This window comes from Somniosus microcephalus, chromosome 5 (genome assembly GCF_052327205.1).
Source record: "Somniosus microcephalus isolate GS21.2 chromosome 5, FLI_Smic_1.0, whole genome shotgun sequence".
NCBI lineage: Eukaryota > Metazoa > Chordata > Chondrichthyes > Squaliformes > Somniosidae > Somniosus > Somniosus microcephalus.
Window position 1 is genome coordinate 8,509,740 of NC_140991.1, and position 19,888 is coordinate 8,529,627.

General features: G+C 50.0%; 1 protein-coding gene across 1 annotated transcript; it reads right to left on the reverse strand.

Moving 5' to 3' along the window:
• Positions 1–238: 238 nt before the first annotated feature.
• On the reverse strand, positions 239–7,887 carry LOC147116856 (forkhead box protein H1-like). Its single transcript, XM_085987179.1, has 2 exons — positions 7,804–7,887; positions 239–937 (listed from the first exon to the last, which is right to left on the reverse strand). The coding sequence occupies exons 1-2, from the start codon at positions 7,885–7,887 to the stop codon at positions 239–241; spliced, it is 783 nt and encodes a 260-aa protein (XP_085843305.1).
• Between the last annotated feature and the right edge of the window lie 12,001 nt (positions 7,888–19,888).

Consider the following 19,888-nt stretch of genomic DNA (forward strand, 5'->3'; position numbering starts at 1 on the left):
GACTGCAAGTGAGCGGGGCTGGGTGTCCACAGATCCCGGGACAGCATGGGGTGCGGCGGCTCTGTTACTGGACGAATAGTCCAGAGGCCGGGAGTTCAAGTCCCACCGTTTGCGCAGTTCAATAAATCTGGAATAAAAAGCTGGTCCCGGTAACAGTGAGCCTGAAGCAGTCGGAGTGTCGGAAAAACCCAACTGGTTGACCGATGTCCTTCAGGGAAGGAAACCTGCCATCCTTCAGCTACAGTCTATCGGTGAGGGTGAGGCCCTGGTGGGGAATCAGTGCATCAAAGACACTTTTATTGGGAGGGACGACGCGCAGCATGGCATCGAGGTCGAGGTGGGGTTTCGGGCAGGGGTACGGGTTCGGGTTCACCCACGGCGAGGGTCTGGGCACCAGGGACCAGAAGGGGTAGCGGAGCAGCCCTGGCATGGAAGGTGGGGGCAGTCTGGCGCTGGGAGGGGCCAGGGCATTGGGTGGGGCGTACCGGGCGTGGGAGGTGGGCAGCTCCCAGGGGGCCCAAGCCCGAGCCATCCCGCTCTCCGGCTGGCACTCGGCCTCCAAGGACCTGTCGGTGTCGCCGGTCGAGGCAGGTCCGGGGCTCCCTCGCTCACCCCGAGGGCTCGCCGAGCCAGCAGGCGCGGAGGAGGCCGAGGGAACGGGACTCGGCGGCGGGCAAAACCCGGCACGGGCGTCGGAGGGAGAGGGGAGCCGGGTTTCAGGGGTTCCAACCTGTTTACTCGCCCCTGCCTCCGCTCCTTCCCCCCGCTCCCTGCTCTGATCCTGCGGGAGGAGGAGGCCCAGGTCCGGGGCGAAAGCCGCCATGTCACGCCGGGTAACGGGCGTGTTCTGGCATTTCAGGGCCTTGGGCGGGATTCGGGACAGGTCCACAGTCCAGGCGTTGCCTTTGCTCCGGGGATTCCTCGGGTCTTTCAGCACCTGCCGGGGGAACCAACATGGTAACAATTAAAGCGTCGTAACCCATCTCTCCGCACCCCCACATTGGCCAGGACACCCGGAGAAACAGCACCAAGTCACGGCTCATCCGTCCTTCAGGTGAGACGTTAAACCGAGGCCCCGTCTGCTCTCTCGGGTGGACGTAAAAGATCCCATGGCACTGTTTCCAAGAAGAGCAAGGGGAGTTCTCCCCGGTGTCCTGGCCAATATTTATCCCTCAACCAACATCACTAAAAACAGATGATCTGGCCATTATCACACTGCTGTCTGTGGGAGCTTGCTGTGCGCAAATTGGCTGCCGCCTTTCCCTCATTACAACAGTGACTACACTTAAAAAAAAAAGTACTTCATTGGCTGTAAAGCGCTTTGAGACGTCCTGAGCTGCTGAAAGGTGCTATATAAATGCAATTTTTCTTTAACCTCCACTTGAGATGGCAGTTTAACGACTCATCCGAAAGACAGCGCTCCCTCAGTACTGCCCCTCCGACAGTGCAGCACTCCCTCAGTACTGCCCCTCCGACAGTGCAGCACTCCCTCAGTACTGCCCCTCCGACAGTGCGGCGCTCCCTCAGTACTGCCCCTCCGACAGTGCAGCGCTCCCTCAGTACTGCCCCTCCGACAGTGCGGCTCTCCCTCGGTACTGCCCCTCCGACAGTGCGGCACTCCCTCAGTACTGCCCCTCCGACAGTGCGGCGCTCCCTCAGTACTGCCCCTCCGACAGTGCGGCGCTCCCTCAGTACTGCCCCTCCGACAGTGCAGCGCTCCCTCAGTACTGCCCCTCCGACAGTGCGGCACTCCCTCAGTACTGCCCCTCCGACGGTGCGGCGCTCCCTCAGTACTGACCCTCCGACAGTGCGGCGCTCCCTCAGTACTGCCCCTCCGACAGTGCGGCACTCCCTCAGTACTGCCCCTCCGACAGTGCAGCGCTTCCTCAGTACTGACCCTCAGACAGTGCAGCGCTCCCTCAGTACTGCCCCTCCGACAGTGCAGCGCTCCCTCAGTACTGCCCCTCCGACAGTGCAGCGCTCCCTCAGCACTGACCCTCCGACAGTGAGGCGCTCCCTCAGTACTGACCCTCAGACAGTGCAGCGCTTCCTCAGTACTGACCCTCAGACAGTGCAGCGCTCCCTCAGTACTGCCCCTCCGACAGTGCAGCGCTCCCTCAGTACTGCCCCTCCGACAGTGCAGCGCTCCCTCAGCACTGACCCTCCGACAGTGAGGCGCTCCCTCAGTACTGACCCTCAGACAGTGCAGCGCTCCCTCAGTACTGCCCCTCCGACAGTGCGGCGCTCCCTCAGCACTGACCCTCCGACAGTGAGGCGCTCCCTCAGTACTGCCCCTCCGACAGTGCGGCTCTCCCTCGGTACTGCCCCTCCGACAGTGCGGCACTCCCTCAGTACTGCCCCTCCGACAGTGCGGCGCTCCCTCAGTACTGCCCCTCCGACAGTGCAGCACTCCCTCAATACTGCCCCTCTGACGGTGCGGCATTCCCTCAGTACTGCCCCTCCGACAGTGCAGCACTCCCTCAGTACTGCCCCTCCGACGGTGCGGCGTTCCCTCAGTACTGCCCCTCCGACAGTGCGGGGTTCCCTCAGTACTGCACTGGGAGTGTCAGCCTGGAATTTTGGCTCAAGTCTCTGGAGTGGGACTCGAACCCATGACCAGTTTTTTAAAAATCTGAAATTAAAAAGCCGGTCTCATATAAAAGTGACCATGAAGCTGTCGGATTGTCGTAAAAACCCATCTGGTTCACTAGTTCCCTTTAGGGAAGGAAACCTGCCGTCCTTACCCGGTCTGGTCTATATGTGACTCCAGTCCCACACCAATGTGGTTGACTCTGAACTTCCCTCTGAAGTGGCCCAGCAAACAGTTGTGTCAATCAGACACCAGCGGTTCAAGACGGAGGCTCACCACTGTAATGATATCAGCAAATAGTGATGGTATTTGCCTGTTTGATTATGATGCCTTACCAGCATATTTGCCTGTTTGATTATTTATGCCTGACCAGCAGAGGGCATGTGAGAGAGAGAGAGTTTAGTTTTAGTTTCATTTTAGATGGATCTCTAAGATGGTGTCTCCTGTAATGCTGTTAACTGAGTTGAACATACTTTAGATAAAAAGACATTCTCTTTCATCAATGTGTCGTCATTGAACCCACATACAAATCGATACATGGTGTCAGAAGTGATTGAAAGAGATGAAGAGGAAAAATCTGAAGTTAGCAACTCGACGAGATAGTGGCAAGCAAGCTATCCAGCGAAATCAGCCCTCCACATATTAGCAAGCCAAAAGAGAACATCGTTACTTACCTTTGGAGAATAGCTAACGAAGTGAAAAAATGGAAGGTTTACACCCACCGGCGAAGCTTCAGTTGACAGGTAATGTGGCTGAAAATTGGAGGAGATTCAAACAACGTTTGGAGTTGTATTTAGCGGCAATCGGAGCTGACGAGAAAAGTGATAAAATGAAAGCGTCAGTGTTCTTACATGTCGTGGGTGATGAAGCGCTGGAGGTGTATAATAACTTCACATTCGCTGCTGATGGAGACAAAATGAAGTTGGATAAAATAATGGAACAGTTTGAGGCCTACTGCATACCTAAACGTAACGTGACGTTTGAGAGGCACAGATTTTTCACATGTGTACAGAAAACGGGTGAGACTATTGATCAGTATGTGACTGAACTGAGAAACCGAAGCAAAACATGTGAATTTGGGGGACTGACAGACTCGCTGATAAAAGACAGACTGGCGTGTGGTATTCCAGATAATGGTCTAAGGGAAAGACTGCTAAGAGAGCAAAATCTAGACCTGGGAAAAGCCATAGCACTGTGTAGGGCTACAGAGACTGTGAAGTCGCAGGCAAAGAAGCTGTTCAGTGACAGTAGCTGCAACGTGGATGCAGTGAGTAAGAACGGACACAAACCGTTTAACAAAAAGAGCGCCAATGTGAAAAAAGAGGCGTGGCCAGCGAACAAAAATGAAAGGGGCAATCGAAAGCCATGTAGTCAATGCGGTACACAGCATACACCAAAAAAGTGTCCAGCATATGGTAAAACATGCAATAGTTGCAACAAAAACAACCATTATGCCCATTGCTGTAAGAACCAAGCGCAACAAAGCAAGGTCCATGCAGTAGATGAAAGCGAGATAGAGGAGTTCTATGTGGATGTTGTGTCTGAAAACAAAAAAGAAGAAAGAGACTGGATGTTGACACTAAAAGTGAATGACATACACATTCCATTTAAATTGGATACTGGAGCACAAGTTAATGTGATATCAGAGACTGATTTTAAGAAAATTAGACCCAGACCAAAGATACATGGAATAAAAGTGAAAGTGACAGGATACTCAGGTACTGATATACCAGTGAAAGGAAGATGCATTGTCAAAGTAACACACAAGGACAGAGAGCACACGCTAGCATTAATCGTGGTGCCAAAGGATGTGCAGGCCATACTAGGTTTAATAGCCTGTGAGAGACTGAACCTGGTAAAGCGAGTCCTCATTGTGGAAAGCGAAGGAGAGACAGTCTATGATGAACTCATGAAAGAGTACAACGACCTATTTCAGGGTCTAGGCTGCCTTCCAGGAGAACACACGATCAGAGTAGATAAAAGTATGCCAACGGTCATACATCCATGCAGAAAAGTTCCGTTTGCTCTTCAAAAGCAACTGAAGGCAGAGTTGGACAGGATGGAAAGCCTGAAAGTGATTCAGAAGATAGATGAGCCAACTGAGTGGGTGAGTTCCCTCGTCGTTGTGGACAAAAAGAATGGAAAGCTCAGAATTTGCCTGGATCCAAGAGATCTAAACAGAGCAATAAAGAGAGAGCACTTCAAGCTTCCTACACGTGAGGAAATCATGTCACAGTTTGCAAATGCAAAGTATTTCAGCAAGTTAGATGCATCATCAGGATTTTGGCAGATGAAACTGGACGAGGCAAGTTCAAGACTGTGCACGTTCAACAGTCCATTTGGCAGATACAGATTCCTAAGGTTACCATTTGGCATTGCCTCAGCTCCTGAAGTGTATCACAAAACTATCCATATGATCTATGAGCACCTGGAGGGAGTTGATACATCAATGGATGACATCATAGTATGGGGAACCACGAAAACTGAGCACAACGAGAGACTGAAAAAAGTGCTGGAAGCAACAAGGAAAACAAACCTGAAGCTGAATAGAGAGAAATGCCAGCTCGGGGTGACAGAACTGACATTCGTGGGAGATATCCTTAGCAGTGAGGGCATCAGACCAGATCCCAGAAAGGTGTCCGCCATTGAGAATATGCCAAAGCCACAATGCAAAAAGGACGTGCAGAGGTTTAATGGAATGATCAACTACATGGGTAAATTCATATCCAACCTCTCAGAAAAGATGGCGCCACTGAGAAGACTAACTGAAAAGAACATAGAATGGGAATGGAATCATGAGCATGAGAAGTCATGGAGCGATCTAAAGAAACTGCTCACAGAGGAACCAGTTCTGAGGCTTTATGACCCAGCGAGACCCATCAAGATATCATCAGATGCATCACAGAGTGGGCTCAGTGCCGTTCTTCTGCAAAAATATGACTACTGGCAACCTATTGCATATGCATCGCGCTCAATGACAGACGCGGAGACGCGATATGCTCAAATAGAAAAGGAGCTGCTCAGCATCACATACGCCTGTGAAAGATTTCACCAGTTTGTGGCAGGACAAGCAATCAGTGTAGAGACTGACCATAAGCCCTTGATTGCATTGTTCCAAAAGCCACTAAATAGCTGTCCGCTTAGAATACAAAGAATGATGATCAGGCTGCAACGCTATACACTGAATGTTGCGTACACACCGGGTAAACTGATGTATACAGCAGACACGTTGTCCAGAGCTGTTGACCCAAGTGAGCCCGCAAACACCACAATGGATGAAAAAGTGAACGCCTACGTGGACATGATCACAAGTGCACTGCCCATAGCAGATGCAAAAATGGAGCTCATAAAGACTGAGACAAACAAAGATGAAACAATGAGACGACTGAGGAAAAGCATCTTGGATGGATGGCCCAACATGAAGCAAGACTGCTCACCTGACATGGCAGAGTACTGGAACTGCAGGGCGGAACTATCGGTGGTCGAAGACATCATCTACAAAGGAAGTAAAATAGTTATCCCAAAGAGTCTGAGAAAAGAGATGCTAAAAAGGATCCATGGAGGACATCTGGGAATCGAAAAGTGTAAGAAAAGAGCACGAGAGGTGATGTACTGGCCACGAATCAACCAAGATGTGACAAATGAGGTGTCAAACTGCACAATATGCCTGAAATATCGAGCAAGCAATCCGGTAGAACCACTAAAGCCACACCAAGCGCCAGACAGACCTTACCAGAAGGTAGGCGCTGACCTATTCGTATGTCAAGGGAAGGACTATCTTGTAGTCACAGACTATTACTCCCTGTATCCAGAGGTTTGTAGACTGTACACCACCACTGCAGATGCTGTGATAACATGTATGAAAGCCATATTCTCCAGACATGGCATGGCAAGCGAGGTCTTCACAGACAACGGACCCCAGTTTTACAATGCAAGTTTCCGACACTTTGCCAAAGAGTGGGACTTTGTCCACACAACGTCAAGTCCTCACTTTCCACAGTCCAATGGACTAGTGGAAAAATCGGTCCAGACAGTGAAAAGACTGATGTACAAGGCAAAAGACAGTGGAACTGACTTCTACCAGAGCATGCTTGTATACCGCACAACGCCGCTCGAGTGTGGTATGTCACCAGCCCAACTCCTTATGGGACGCCTGCTAAGGTCAAACCTACCCATCCCGGAGAACCTCCTGAAAACAAAAGAGGGGGAGAAAGTGAGGAAGTTCAAAGAACAACAGAAAGAAAAGCAACAGTACTACTATGACAGAGGAACACAAAACCTACCTGAACTCCACACTGGTGACCAAGTAAGGTTCAAAGACAAAACAAACATATGGACTCAGAAGGGAACTGTCCTGAGTGAAGTCCAACCAAGATCATACACCATTCAGACAGATGAGGGTGCTGTTCTGCGAGGAAATCGTCGAGATCTTCTCATGGGACCAGCCACAGCAAGTCAAAAGACTGATACTGTTGAACAACCTGATCACACAGCTGAGAAACCATCATCTGAGGCAACAACTCAGATTCAAGGACAATCAATCAGAAAATCCTTAAGACGCGTGAAGCCTCCTGAGAGACTCACTGAGCAAATTTAAGGACTCTTGTTATAGAAGGAAGTAATGTTATCTTATTCTTTCTTCAAGTTCTAACAAAACAAGGTTAAAAAACCTTGATAATGATAATGATAATGTAAGTTCATTAAGTGTTACAGTTAAAATGCAGAGTAATACAAAGAAAACATGTTGTTAGATAAAAGTAAAATACTTTTGTTTTAAGAAAGGGAGATGTAATGATATCAGCAAATAGTGATGGTATTTGCCTGTTTGATTATGGTGCCTTACCAGCATATTTGCCTGTTTGATTATTTATGCCTGACCAGCAGAGGGCATGTGAGAGAGAGAGAGTTTAGTTTTAGTTTCATTTTAGATGGATCTCTAAGATGGTGTCTCCTGTAATGCTGTTAACTGAGTTGAACATACTTTAGGTAAAAAGACATTCTCTTTCATCAATGTGTCGTCATTGAACCCACATACAAATCAATACAACCACCACCTTCGCAGGGCAGTTAGGGATGGGCAATAATTGCCAGCGATGCCCACAACCCAAGAATGAAGTTTAGAAAAGGGGCATGATCAGGATCAGCTGTGATGCCCCTGCAGTCAAATATCTTGAAGTCCGGCCACTGGCGAGGTATGGGAAGTTCATGCCTACCTTTACGAAGCAGTCGTTTGCTGACAGGTTGTGTCTCACCGAGTCCTTCCAGCCCTGATAATCACCGGTGCAGAATGGAGACATCACGCTGAGCGCCTGCAGGATCTGCGAACACAAGACGGACACTGACTCTACTCAATCAGAACACTGCAAAGGCCCAGGGAGCTGACCGCCACAATCACAGGGACAACAGAAGCGGAGCGAGGAGCGGGTCACGGAGGGAGTGCGGGGCTCGGAGGGAGGTGGGGGCTCGGAGGGAGACGGGGGTCTTGGAGGGAGGCGGGGGTCTCGGAGAGAGATGGAGGCTCAGAGTGAGTGGGGGTCTCAGAGGGAGACGGGGCTCTGAGACGGGGTCTTGGAGGGAGGCGGGTGCCTCAGAGGGAGGCAGGGGCCTCGGAGGGAGCGGGGGTCTCGGAGGGAGCGGGGGTCTCGGTGAGAGACGGGGGGCTCGGAGTGAGTGGGGGTCTCGGAGGGAGGTGGGGGTCTCGGAGGGAGTGGGGTCTCGGAGGGAGCGGGGGTCTCGGTGAGAGACGGGGGCGGAGTGAGTGGGGGGTCTCGGAGGGAGGTGGGGGTCTCAGAGGGAGGTGGAGTCTCGGTGAGAGACGGGGGGCTCAGAGGGAGTGGGGGGCTCAGAGGGAGTGGGGGGTCTCAGAGGGAGCGGGGGTCTCGGAGGGAGTGGGGTCTCGGAGGGAGCGGGGGTCTCGGAGGGAGGTGGGGGTCTCGGAGGGAGACAGGGGTCTCGGAGGGAGGTGGAGTCTCGGTGAGAGACAGGGGGCTCGGAGGGAGTGGGGTCTCAGAGGGAGTGGGGGTCTCGGAGGGAGCGGGGGTCTCGGAGGGAGTGGGGTCTCGGAGGGAGCGGGGGTCTCGGAGGGAGGTGGGGGTCTCGGAGGGAGGTGGGGGTCTCGGAGGGAGACGGGGGTCTCGGAGGGAGGTGGAGTCTCGGTGAGAGACGGGGGTCTCGGAGGGAGGTGGGGGTCTCGGAGCGAGTGGGGGTCTCGGAGGGAGCGGGGGTCTCGGAGGGAGCAGGGGTCTCGGAGGGAGACGGGTGTCTCGGAGGGAGGTGTGGGTCTCAGAGGGAAGCGGGGGTCTCGGAGGGAGTGACGGCTCGGAGGGAAGCGGGGGTCTCGGAGGGAGACGGGGTCTCGGAGGGAGGTGGAGTCTCGGAGGGAGTGGGGGTCTCGGAGGGAGAGGGGGTCTCGGAGGGAGCGGGGGTCTCGGAGGGAGCGGGGGTCTCGGAGGGAGCGGGGTCTCGGAGGGAGCGGGGGTCTCGGAGGGAGGTGGGGGTCTCGGAGGGAGTGGGGGTCTCGGAGGGAGGTGGGGGTCTCGGAGGGAGTGGGGTCTCGGAGGGAGCGGGGGTCTCGGAGGGAGCGGGGGTCTCGGAGGGAGGTGGGGGTCTCGGAGCGAGTGGGGGTCTCGGAGGGAGCGGGGTCTCGGAGGAAGTGGGGGTCTCGGAGCGAGTGGGGGTCTCAGAAGGAGGCGGGGTGTCTCAGAGGGAGTGGGGGTCTCGGAGGGAGACGGGGGGTCTCAGAGGGAGACGGGGTCTCGGAGGGAGCGGGGTCTCGGAGCGAGTGGGGTCTCGGAGGAAGTGGGGGTCTCGGAGCGAGTGGGGGTCTCGGAAGGAGGCGGGGGGTCTCGGAGGGAGTGGGGGTCTCGGAGGGAGACGGGGGGTCTCGGAGGGAGATGGGGTCTCGGAGTGAGTGGGATCTCGGAAGGAGGCGGGGGGTCTCGGAGGGAGTGGGGGTCTCGGAGGGAGACGGGGGTCTCGGAGGGAGATGGGGTCTCGGAGGGAGCGGGGGTCTCGGAGCGAGTGGGGGTCTCGGAGGGAGACGGGGTCTCGGAGGGAGTGGGGGTCTCGGAGGGAGACGGGGGCTCGGAGGGAGGTGCGGATCCACGCAGGTTTGAACGGTTAGATTATGAGGGTGTAGACTTGGCCTTTATCTCGAGGGGGCTGGATTACAAAGGGCAGGAAGTGATGCTTCAGTTGTATAAAGCTCTGGTCAGACCCTATCTGGAGTCACTGGGTTCAGTTCTGGGCACCGCACCGCAGGAAGGATATATTGGCCTGGGAGGGGATAAAGGGTAGAGTCACCAGAATGATACCGGGGTTAAAAGGGTTAAATTATAAGAACAGGTTGCATAAACCTGGATCGCATTCCCTTGAAGTTTAGAAGATTAAGGGGTGATCTGATCGAGGTGTTTAAGATGATTGGAGTTGATAGGGTAGATAGAGAGAAACTATTTCCTCTGGTGGGGGGAGTCCAGAACAAGGGGGCATCACCTTAAAATTAGACAAAAGCAAAGATGCTGGAAATCTGAAATAAAAACAGAAAATGTTGGTAACACTCAGCAGGTCAGGCAGCATCGGTGAGGAGAGAAACAGAGTTAACGTTTCAGGTCGATGACCCTTCGTCAGAACTTAAAATTAGAGCCAGGCCGTTCAGGGGTGAAATCAGGAAGCACTTCTTCACACAAAGGGGAGTGGAAATCTGGAACTCTTTCCCCCAAAAGGCTGCGGGTGCTGGGGGTCAATTGAAACTTTCCAGACTGAGATCGATAGATTTTTATTGGGTAAGGGTATCAAAGGACGTGGAGCGAAGGCGGGTAGATGGACTCAAGGTCGCAGATCAGCCAAGATCTGATTGAATGGCGGAACAGGCTGGAGGGGCTGAATGGCCTCCTCCTGTTCCTGTGTTCCTGTAGGCACTGTTAATAGTAAAACCAGTAAAAGTGCACACCCTGAAATATAATACAGTAAAACCACGAAAAGTGCACACCCTGAAATCTAATACAGTAAAATCACTAAAAGTGCACACCCTGAAATCTAATACAGTAAAACCACTAAAAGTGCACACCCTGAAATCTAATACAGTAAAACCACTAAAAGTGCACACCCTGAAACCTAATACAGTAAAACCACTAAAAGTGCACACCCTGAAATCTAATACAGTAAAACCACTAAAAGTGCACACCCTGAAATCTAATACAGTAAAACCACTAAAAGTGCACACCCTGAAATCTAATACAGTAAAACCACTAAAAGTGCACACCCTGAAACCTAATACAGTAAAACCACTAAAAGTGCACACCCTGAAATCTAATACAGTAAAACCACTAAAAGTGCACACCCTGAAATCTAATACAGTAAAACCACTAAAAGTGCACACCCTGAAATCTAATACAGTAAAACCACTAAAAGTGCACACCCTGAAACCTAATACAAAAAAACCACTAAAATTGCACACCCTGAAACCTAATACAGTAAAACCACTAAAAGTGCACACCCTGAAATCTAATACAGTAAAACCACTAAAAGTGCACACCCTGAAATCTAATACAGTAAAACCACTAAAAGTGCACACCCTGAAATCTAATACAGTAAAACCACTAAAAGTACACACCCTGAAATCTAATACAGTAAAACCACTAACAGTGCACACCCTGAAACCTAATGCAGTAAAACCACTAAAAGTGCACACCCTGAAACCTAATACATTAAAACCACTAAAAGTGCACACCCTGAAATCTAATACAGTAAAACCACTAAAAGTGCACACCCTGAAACCTAATACGGTAAAACCACTAAAAGTGCACACCCTGAAATATAATACAGTAAAACCACTAAAAGTGCACACCCTGAAATCTAATACAGTAAAACCACTAAAAGTGCACACCCTGAAACCTAATACGGTAAAACCACTAAAAGTGCACACCCTGAAATATAATACAGTAAAACCACTAAAAGTGCACACCCTGAAATCTAATACAGTAAAACCACGAAAAGTGCACACCCTGAAATCTAATACAGTAAAACCACTAAAAGTGCACACCCTGAAATATAATACAGTAAAACCACTAAAAGTGCACACCCTGAAACCTAATACAGTAAAACCACTAAAAGTGCACACCCTGAAATCTAATACAGTAAAACCACTAAAAGTGCACACCCTGAAACCTAATACGGTAAAACCACTAAAAGTGCACACCCTGAAATATAATACAGTAAAACCACTAAAAGTGCACACCCTGAAATCTAATACAGTAAAACCACGAAAAGTGCACACCCTGAAATCTAATACAGTAAAACCACTAAAAGTGCACACCCTGAAATATAATACAGTAAAACCACTAAAAGTGCACACCCTGAAATATAATACAGTAAAACCACTAAAAGTGCACACCCTGAAATCTAATACAGTAAAACCACTAAAAGTGCACACCCTGAAACCTAATGCAGTAAAACCACTAAAAGTGCACACCCTGAAATCTAATACAGTAAAACCACTAAAAGTGCACACCCTGAAATCTCATACAGTAAAACCACTAAAAGTGCACACCCTGAAACCTAATACAGTAAAACCACTAAAACTGCACACCCTGAAATCTAATACAGTAAAACCACTAAAAGTGCACACCCTGAAACCTAATACATTAAAACCACTAAAAGTGCACACCCTGAAATCTAATACAGTAAAACCACTAAAAGTGCACACCCTGAAACCTAATACGGTAAAACCACTAAAAGTGCACACCCTGAAATATAATACAGTAAAACCACTAAAAGTGCACACCCTGAAATCTAATACAGTAAAACCACTAAAAGTGCACACCCTGAAACCTAATACGGTAAAACCACTAAAAGTGCACACCCTGAAATATAATACAGTAAAACCACTAAAAGTGCACACCCTGAAATCTAATACAGTAAAACCACTAAAAGTGCACACCCTGAAATCTAATACAGTAAAACCACTAAAAGTGCACACCCTGAAATCTAATACAGTAAAACCACTAAAAGTGCACACCCTGAAACCTAATACGGTAAAACCACTAAAAGTGCACAACCTGAAATATAATACAGTAAAACCACTAAAAGTGCATACCCTGAAATCTGATACAGTATAACCACTAAAAGTGCACACCCTGAAACCTAATGCAGTAAAACCACTAAAAGTGCACACCCTGAAATCTAATACAGTAAAACCACTAAAAGTGCACACCCTGAAACCTAATACAGTAAAACCACTAAAACTGCACACCCTGAAATCTAATACAGTAAAACCACTAAAAGTGCACACCCTGAAACCTAATACATTAAAACCACTAAAAGTGCACACCCTGAAATCTAATACAGTAAAACCACTAAAAGTGCACACCCTGAAACCTAATACGGTAAAACCACTAAAAGTGCACACCCTGAAATATAATACAGTAAAACCACTAAAAGTGCACACCCTGAAATCTAATACAGTAAAACCACTAAAAGTGCACACCCTGAAACCTAATACGGTAAAACCACTAAAAGTGCACACCCTGAAATATAATACAGTAAAACCACTAAAAGTGCACACCCTGAAATCTAATACAGTAAAACCACTAAAAGTGCACACCCTGAAATCTAATACAGTAAAACCACTAAAAGTGCACACCCTGAAATCTAATACAGTAAAACCACTAAAAGTGCACACCCTGAAACCTAATACGGTAAAACCACTAAAAGTGCACAACCTGAAATATAATACAGTAAAACCACTAAAAGTGCATACCCTGAAATCTGATACAGTATAACCACTAAAAGTGCACACCCTGAAACCTAATGCAGTAAAACCACTAAAAGTGCACACCCTGAAATCTAATACAGTAAAACCACTAAAGGTGCACACCCTGAAATTTAATACAATAAAACCACTAAAAGTGCACACCCTGAAACCTAATACAGTAAAACCACTAAATGTGCACACCCTGAAATCTAATACAGTAAAACCACTAAAAGTGCACACCCTGAAACCTAATACGGTAAAACCACTAAAAGTGCACAACCTGAAATATAATACAGTAAAACCACTAAAAGTGCATACCCTGAAATCTGATACAGTATAACCACTAAAAGTGCACACCCTGAAACCTAATGCAGTAAAACCACTAAAAGTGCACACCCTGAAATCTAATACAGTAAAACCACTAAAGGTGCACACCCTGAAATTTAATACAATAAAACCACTAAAAGTGCACACCCTGAAACCTAATACAGTAAAACCACTAAATGTGCACACCCTGAAATCTAATACAGTAAAACCACTAAAAGTGCACACCCTGAAATCTAATACAGTACAACCACTAAAAGTGCACACCCTGAAATCTAATACAGTAAAACCACTAAAAGTGCACACCCTGAAACCTAATACAGTAAATCCACGAAAAGTGCACACCCTGAAATCTAATACGGTAAAACCACTAAAAGTGCACACCCTGAAACCTAATACAGTAAAACCACTAAAAGTGCACACCCTGAAAGCTAATACAGTAAATCCACTAAAAGTGCACACCCTGAAATCAAATACAGTAAAACCACTAAAAGTGCACACCCTGAAACCTAATACAGTAAAACCACTAAAAGTGCACACCCTGAAACCTAATACAGTAAAACCACTAAAAGTGCACACCCTGAAATCTAATACAGTAAAACCACTAAAAGTGCACACCCTGAAATCGAATACAGTAAAACCACTAAAAGTGCACACCCTGAAATCGAATACAGTAAAACCACTAAAAGTGCACACCCTGAAATCTAATACAGTAAAACCACTAAAAGTGCACACCCTGAAATCTAATACGGTAAAACCACTAAATGCGCACACCCTGAAATCTAATACAGTAAAACCACTAATAGTGCACACCCTGAAATCTAATGCAGTAAAACCACTAAAAGTGCACACCCTGGAATCTAATACAGTAAAACCACTAATAGTGCACACCCTGAAATCTAATACGGTAAAACCACTAAAAGTGCACACCCTGAAATCTAATACAGTACAATTTTTTACAATTTAAATCGCTTTATTGGCATGATAAGTTACATCTTATGTTGCCAAAGCATCAAAATACATTTATGGTTTAGCACATAAACGCAGTTCTATTCATACAGTGTATAAACAGGTATATCCCTGAGTGTATAAATATACATTCGCATTGTTTATATATATTTTTTTTTCTTAGTTTACTGGTTGTCCCTCTGTTCATGGCAAGCTGTAACATAGTGCGCCGCCAGTGTTATACAGCTTCTCTCCTCTCCCAGTAGGAATGGGAGTTTTTGGTTGTCATTCAGATTTCTGAAATCAGGGCATATTTGTGAGAATTTTTGGTAGAAATTCTCCCTGATGCCCTGATATTTTCCACAAGCTGTGAGGAAGTGCATCTCTGTCTCCACCACTCCCTGACTGCAGTGAGAGCATATCCTGTCCTCTCTTGGCAGCCTGGTCTGCCTGTGTCTGCCTTTTTCGATCGCTAGGCTATGTTCGCTAAGTCTGTACCTTGTCAAGGTTCTTCTCAGTTTGTTATCCTTTACCATGGTCAGGTAATCAGCTATGTTGTATTGTCTGTTTAGGGCCAAGTAGCAATTGAGTTTGCTCTAAAAGTGTACACCCTGAAATCTAACACGGTAAAAGCACTAAAAGTGCACACCCTGAAATCTAATACTGTAAAACCACTAAAAGTGCACACCCTGATATCTAATACAGTAAAATTACTTAAATTTTGCACAGAAACTCCGGCCCAGATGCAGCAATGCACCATAAACGTGTACCTGCCCACTCAAACAAGTGGGAGGCGGACCCCACTAACGGGGGCTGTCTGACCTGGCTAATATCTAACGTGAACAAACAGTAACTCTAATTGCAGGTCTCCGGTCAGTCTGAGCCGTGTGTGCGCAGACGGGTTGCGGAACTCTTCCTGCGCTCCGCTGGGCACCAGGAGGAACCATTTATTTAGTGGGCTCCCTGACTCCCGCCTCCCCTCCCCATGGTCCCGAGGTGCTGCCGCTCGGAGTCCTGACATCATCACACACACTTCAGCTCATCGGCTACTGAAAACCTCATCCATGCAGGGAATTCTCATCCTTGTGTTCAAATCCCTCCATGGCCTCGTCACATCCGATCTCTGTAACCTCCTCCAGCCCCACAACCCTCTGAGATCATTGCGCTCCTCCAACTCTGGCCTCTTGAGCATCCCTGATTTTAATCAGTCCACCATTGCTGGCCGTGTCTTCAGCTGCCAAGGCCCAATTGGGGGTGAGAGGTTTGCTGACTATGTGGGTCTGGGGGGTTGGGGTGGGGGGGGGGGGTTGGGGGTAGATGAGTGGGGGTTGGGGTGTGGGAATGGGGGTGGGGAGTTTGGGGGTAGGTGAGTGGGGGTTGGGGTGTGGGGGTGGGGGTGGGGAGTTTGGGAGTAGGTGAGTGGGGGGTTTGCTGACTCTGAGGGCTTGGGGGTTGGGGGTGGGGGGCTTGGGGGTGGGGGGTTGATTCTCCAATCCACAGCTCGCAGGAAAAACCCGTCAGGAAACTGCAGGCTGCGATTCTCCGATGGGGACAGTATTGGACGCCCGCTACATCGCGCAAGACACACTCCCTGTGAAAATATCTCGCACACACTCACTCACACCCGGTGTGAAAATGTGTCACCAGCCCCATCTCCCCCGCACCCCCCCAACCCGCCGCTTCGCTGCGCTGCGACCTGGGGACACGCCACGACCGGGACACCCGATTTAAGAGGCTGAACGGTCATAAAACTCACACCAACGAAGTGTGACCACATCCTCGCTGTTTTAAAAGCCTGAAATGGAATCTCTTGCCTGTGATAATGTCCGCCTTTTCCCGGGGGAGTGGAGGATGACCATGGCGATCAGCGCTAGGTACGAGTACGGAGGCTTTGGGTGCCGCCGGTACCTTCTCTTCCTGCTGGGCCTCCTCTCCCGGGCTAGCGTGGAGCTGCCGGGGTCTCCAGTCCCACCAGTCTCCCTCGGGTCAGTGGCCAGCTCCAAAGGCGTCCAGCTGTCCCTGGCCTTCTGCAAGTTGTTCATCTTAAAGCCTGAAGTGGGGAATCGCCCCCCCTTCCTCCCCGAGAATGGGGTCCAGCAAAATGTCAAAGGTCTGGGTCCCAGTGACCCATAACCAGAGAGGAAACCTTAGCCAAGCAGCCTGCTACCTGGACGCTGCCATTGACCCTTGTGTGTTGGTGTCGGGGGTTGCGAGGGAGGTTTATTCGGTGTGTTGGTGTTGTGGGGGTGTGAGGGAGAGCTTGACCTGGTGTGTTTGCTCCCTCCCGCCCCAGGGCCTTTATCACGCTGACAGAAAGCTGGAGCCAGTGGAGATGCATTTGTACAGTAAACAATTAACAGCTTGATGTCAATCTTGATATGTAATCAGTCAAGGAGTGGAGGTAGAGAATGAAAGCATCTGGGGTGGGTGGGGGGTGGAGCTGGGAGAAGTTCAAAGGAACCTCACCCACAAATGCAGCTTTCTCATATTTACAGTGTCCCAGGAACTGGCGAGCAAGACGTCACCAGTGGAATTTTCTCCCTGTGTTCGGCTCTCGTTTCCCGAAGGCCCTGACTCTGGCCGGGGTTTGGGTTCCATGAGCCCCGAAAACTCTCCATCGCCCCAGTCTGGTTGTCGGCCTTGACGGAAAGGTCACCATCCCTCCTGCAGTGTCCTGGAGCCTCCAGAAATCAACGATTCGTTCATTAAGAGCAACTCGCGGAGAAAACTCTCAGGGCCATTAAATAAAATTGTGTGTTTATTTTCTTTTCTTTGAACCCTTCTGTTTATTAGGTTTAAAAATGTCGGACGCGAGAAAGCGCTGATAGTCAAGAATTATCCAATCGGAGAACAAGGAGTCTGTTGGCTTTCCAATTGGCTCAGGAAGGTGGGGGGCGTCGCGAGGATGGACGTGTCGAGCGACCAATGGCGGGACCAAGGGGGCGGGGTATCTGGAGGCCATGTGATGCAGCCTCCCGCAATACGGTCCAACCAGAGTTCGTGACCCTCGCACAGTTCGTGTCAGGTCAAGTATCGCGGCAAACCCAACCCAGCCCCCAACTAACGCCACGCCCCCTGCATTCTTCTTCTTCTGCAGTCATTGAATATATTTAAGGTGGAGATAGACAGATGTTTGAACGATAAGGGAGAGAAGGGTTATGGGGAGCGGGCAGGGAAGTGGAGTTGAGGCCAAGATCAGATCAGCCATGATCTTATTGAATGGCGGAGCAGGCTTGAGGGGTCGAATGACCCACTCCTGCTCCTACGTCCTATGTTCTTATATTCCCGGGTTGTGGGCAGGGCCGGCATTTATTGCCCGTCCCCAGTTGTACTGAGAAGATATAAGTTGACTGTCAGTCCGTGCGGTGCAGCAGTTCTAGTACAACTGAGGGACTTGCTCACTTCAGAGTCAACCACATTGATGTGGGACTGGAGTCACACACAGGCCCAGGCCAGGTAAGGACAGCAGGTTTCCTGCCCTAAAGGACATTAGCGAACCGGATGGGTTTTTACGACAATCCGATAGTTTCACGGCCACTTTTACTGAGACCACCTTTGTTTTAATGAATTTAATACAAATTCTGAGACTGCCATGGTGGGTGACTTAATAAAACTCACTACACACTTGGTTTGAGTATAAAGCAAGGCTTTAATCAACTTGTTTCAGAACATGGCGGTCTAGTTGTACTTCATTAGTTCCTTGTCTTACAAAATGTCCCTGTGAAGCTGGGCCCTCGCCCGAGTATTTATACTCCTTGGACAGCGCCACCAGCTGGCCGTCCAGCATTATTTCACGAGTACTTTCTTGATGATGATGAGATTTATGACAGTGGGTTTTAGAAATGAAGACTTGCCTTTCTGCAGCGCCTTTCACGACCACCAGACGTCCTAAAGCGCTTTACAGCCAATTAAGTACTTTATTTTTGAAGTGCAGTCACTGTTGCAATGTAGGACATGCAGCAGCCAATTTACGCACATCAAGCCTCCGAAAACAGCACTATGATAATGACAGGATAATTTTTGTGATGCTGATTGAGGGATAAATATTTGCGCTCCCTCAGTACTGCCCCTCCGACAGTGCAGCACTCCCTCAGTACTGACCCTCCGACAGTGCGGCGCTCCCTCAGTACTGCCCCTCCGACAGTGCGGCATTCCCTCGGTACTGACCCTCCGATATTGTAGCGCTCCCTCAGTACTGCCCCTCCGACAGTGCAGCGCTCCCTCAGTACTGCCCCTCCGACAGTGCGGCGCACCCTCAGTACTGCCCCTCCGACAGTGCAGCGCTCCCTCAGTACTGCCCCTCCAACAGTGCGGCATTCCCTCGGTACTGACCCTCCGACAGTGCAGCGCTCCCTCAGTACTGCCCCTCCGACAGTGCAGCGCTCCCGCAGTACTGCCCCTCCGACAGTGCAGCGCTCCCAGTGCTGCCCCTCCAACAGTGCAGCGCTCCCTCAGTACTGCCCCTCCGACAGTGCAGCACTCCCTCAAAACTGCCCCTCCGACAGTGCAGCACTCCCTCAGTACTGCCCCTCCGACAATGCGGCACGCCCTCAGTACTGCCCCTCCGACAGTGCAGCGATCCCAGTGCTGCCCCTCCGGCAATGCAACGCTCCCTCAGTACTGCCCCTCTGACAGTGCAGCTCTCCCTCAGTACTGCCCCTCCAACAGTGCGGCACTCCCTCAGTACTGCCCTCCGACAGTGCAACAGTCCCTCAGTACTGCACCTCCAACAGTGCAACACCCCTTCAGTACTGCCCCTCTGATAGTGCAACACTCCCTCAGGACTGCCCCTCCGACAGTGCAGCACTCCCTCAGTACTGCCCATCCGACAGTGCAGCACTCCCTCAGTACTGCCCCTCCGACAGTGCAGCACTCCCTCAAAACTGCCCCTCCGACAGTGCAGCACTCCCGCAGTACTGCCCCTCCGACAATGCGGCACGCCCTCAGTACTGCCCCTCCGACAGTGCAGTGCTCCCAGTGCTGCCCCTTCGACAGTGCAGCGCTCCCTCAGTACTGCCCCTCCGACAGTGCAGCCCTCCCTCAGTACTACCTCTCCGACAGTGCAGCGCTCCCTCAGTACTGCCCCTCCGACAGTGCACCGCGCCCTCAGTACTGCCCCTCCGACAGTGCAGCACTCCCTCAGTACTGGCCCTCCGACAGTGCACCGCGCCCTCAGTACTGCCCCTCCGACAGTGCAGCACTCCCTCAAAACTGCCCCTCCGAAAGTGCGGCACTCCCTCAGTTCTGCACCTCCGACAGTGCAGCACTCCCTCAGT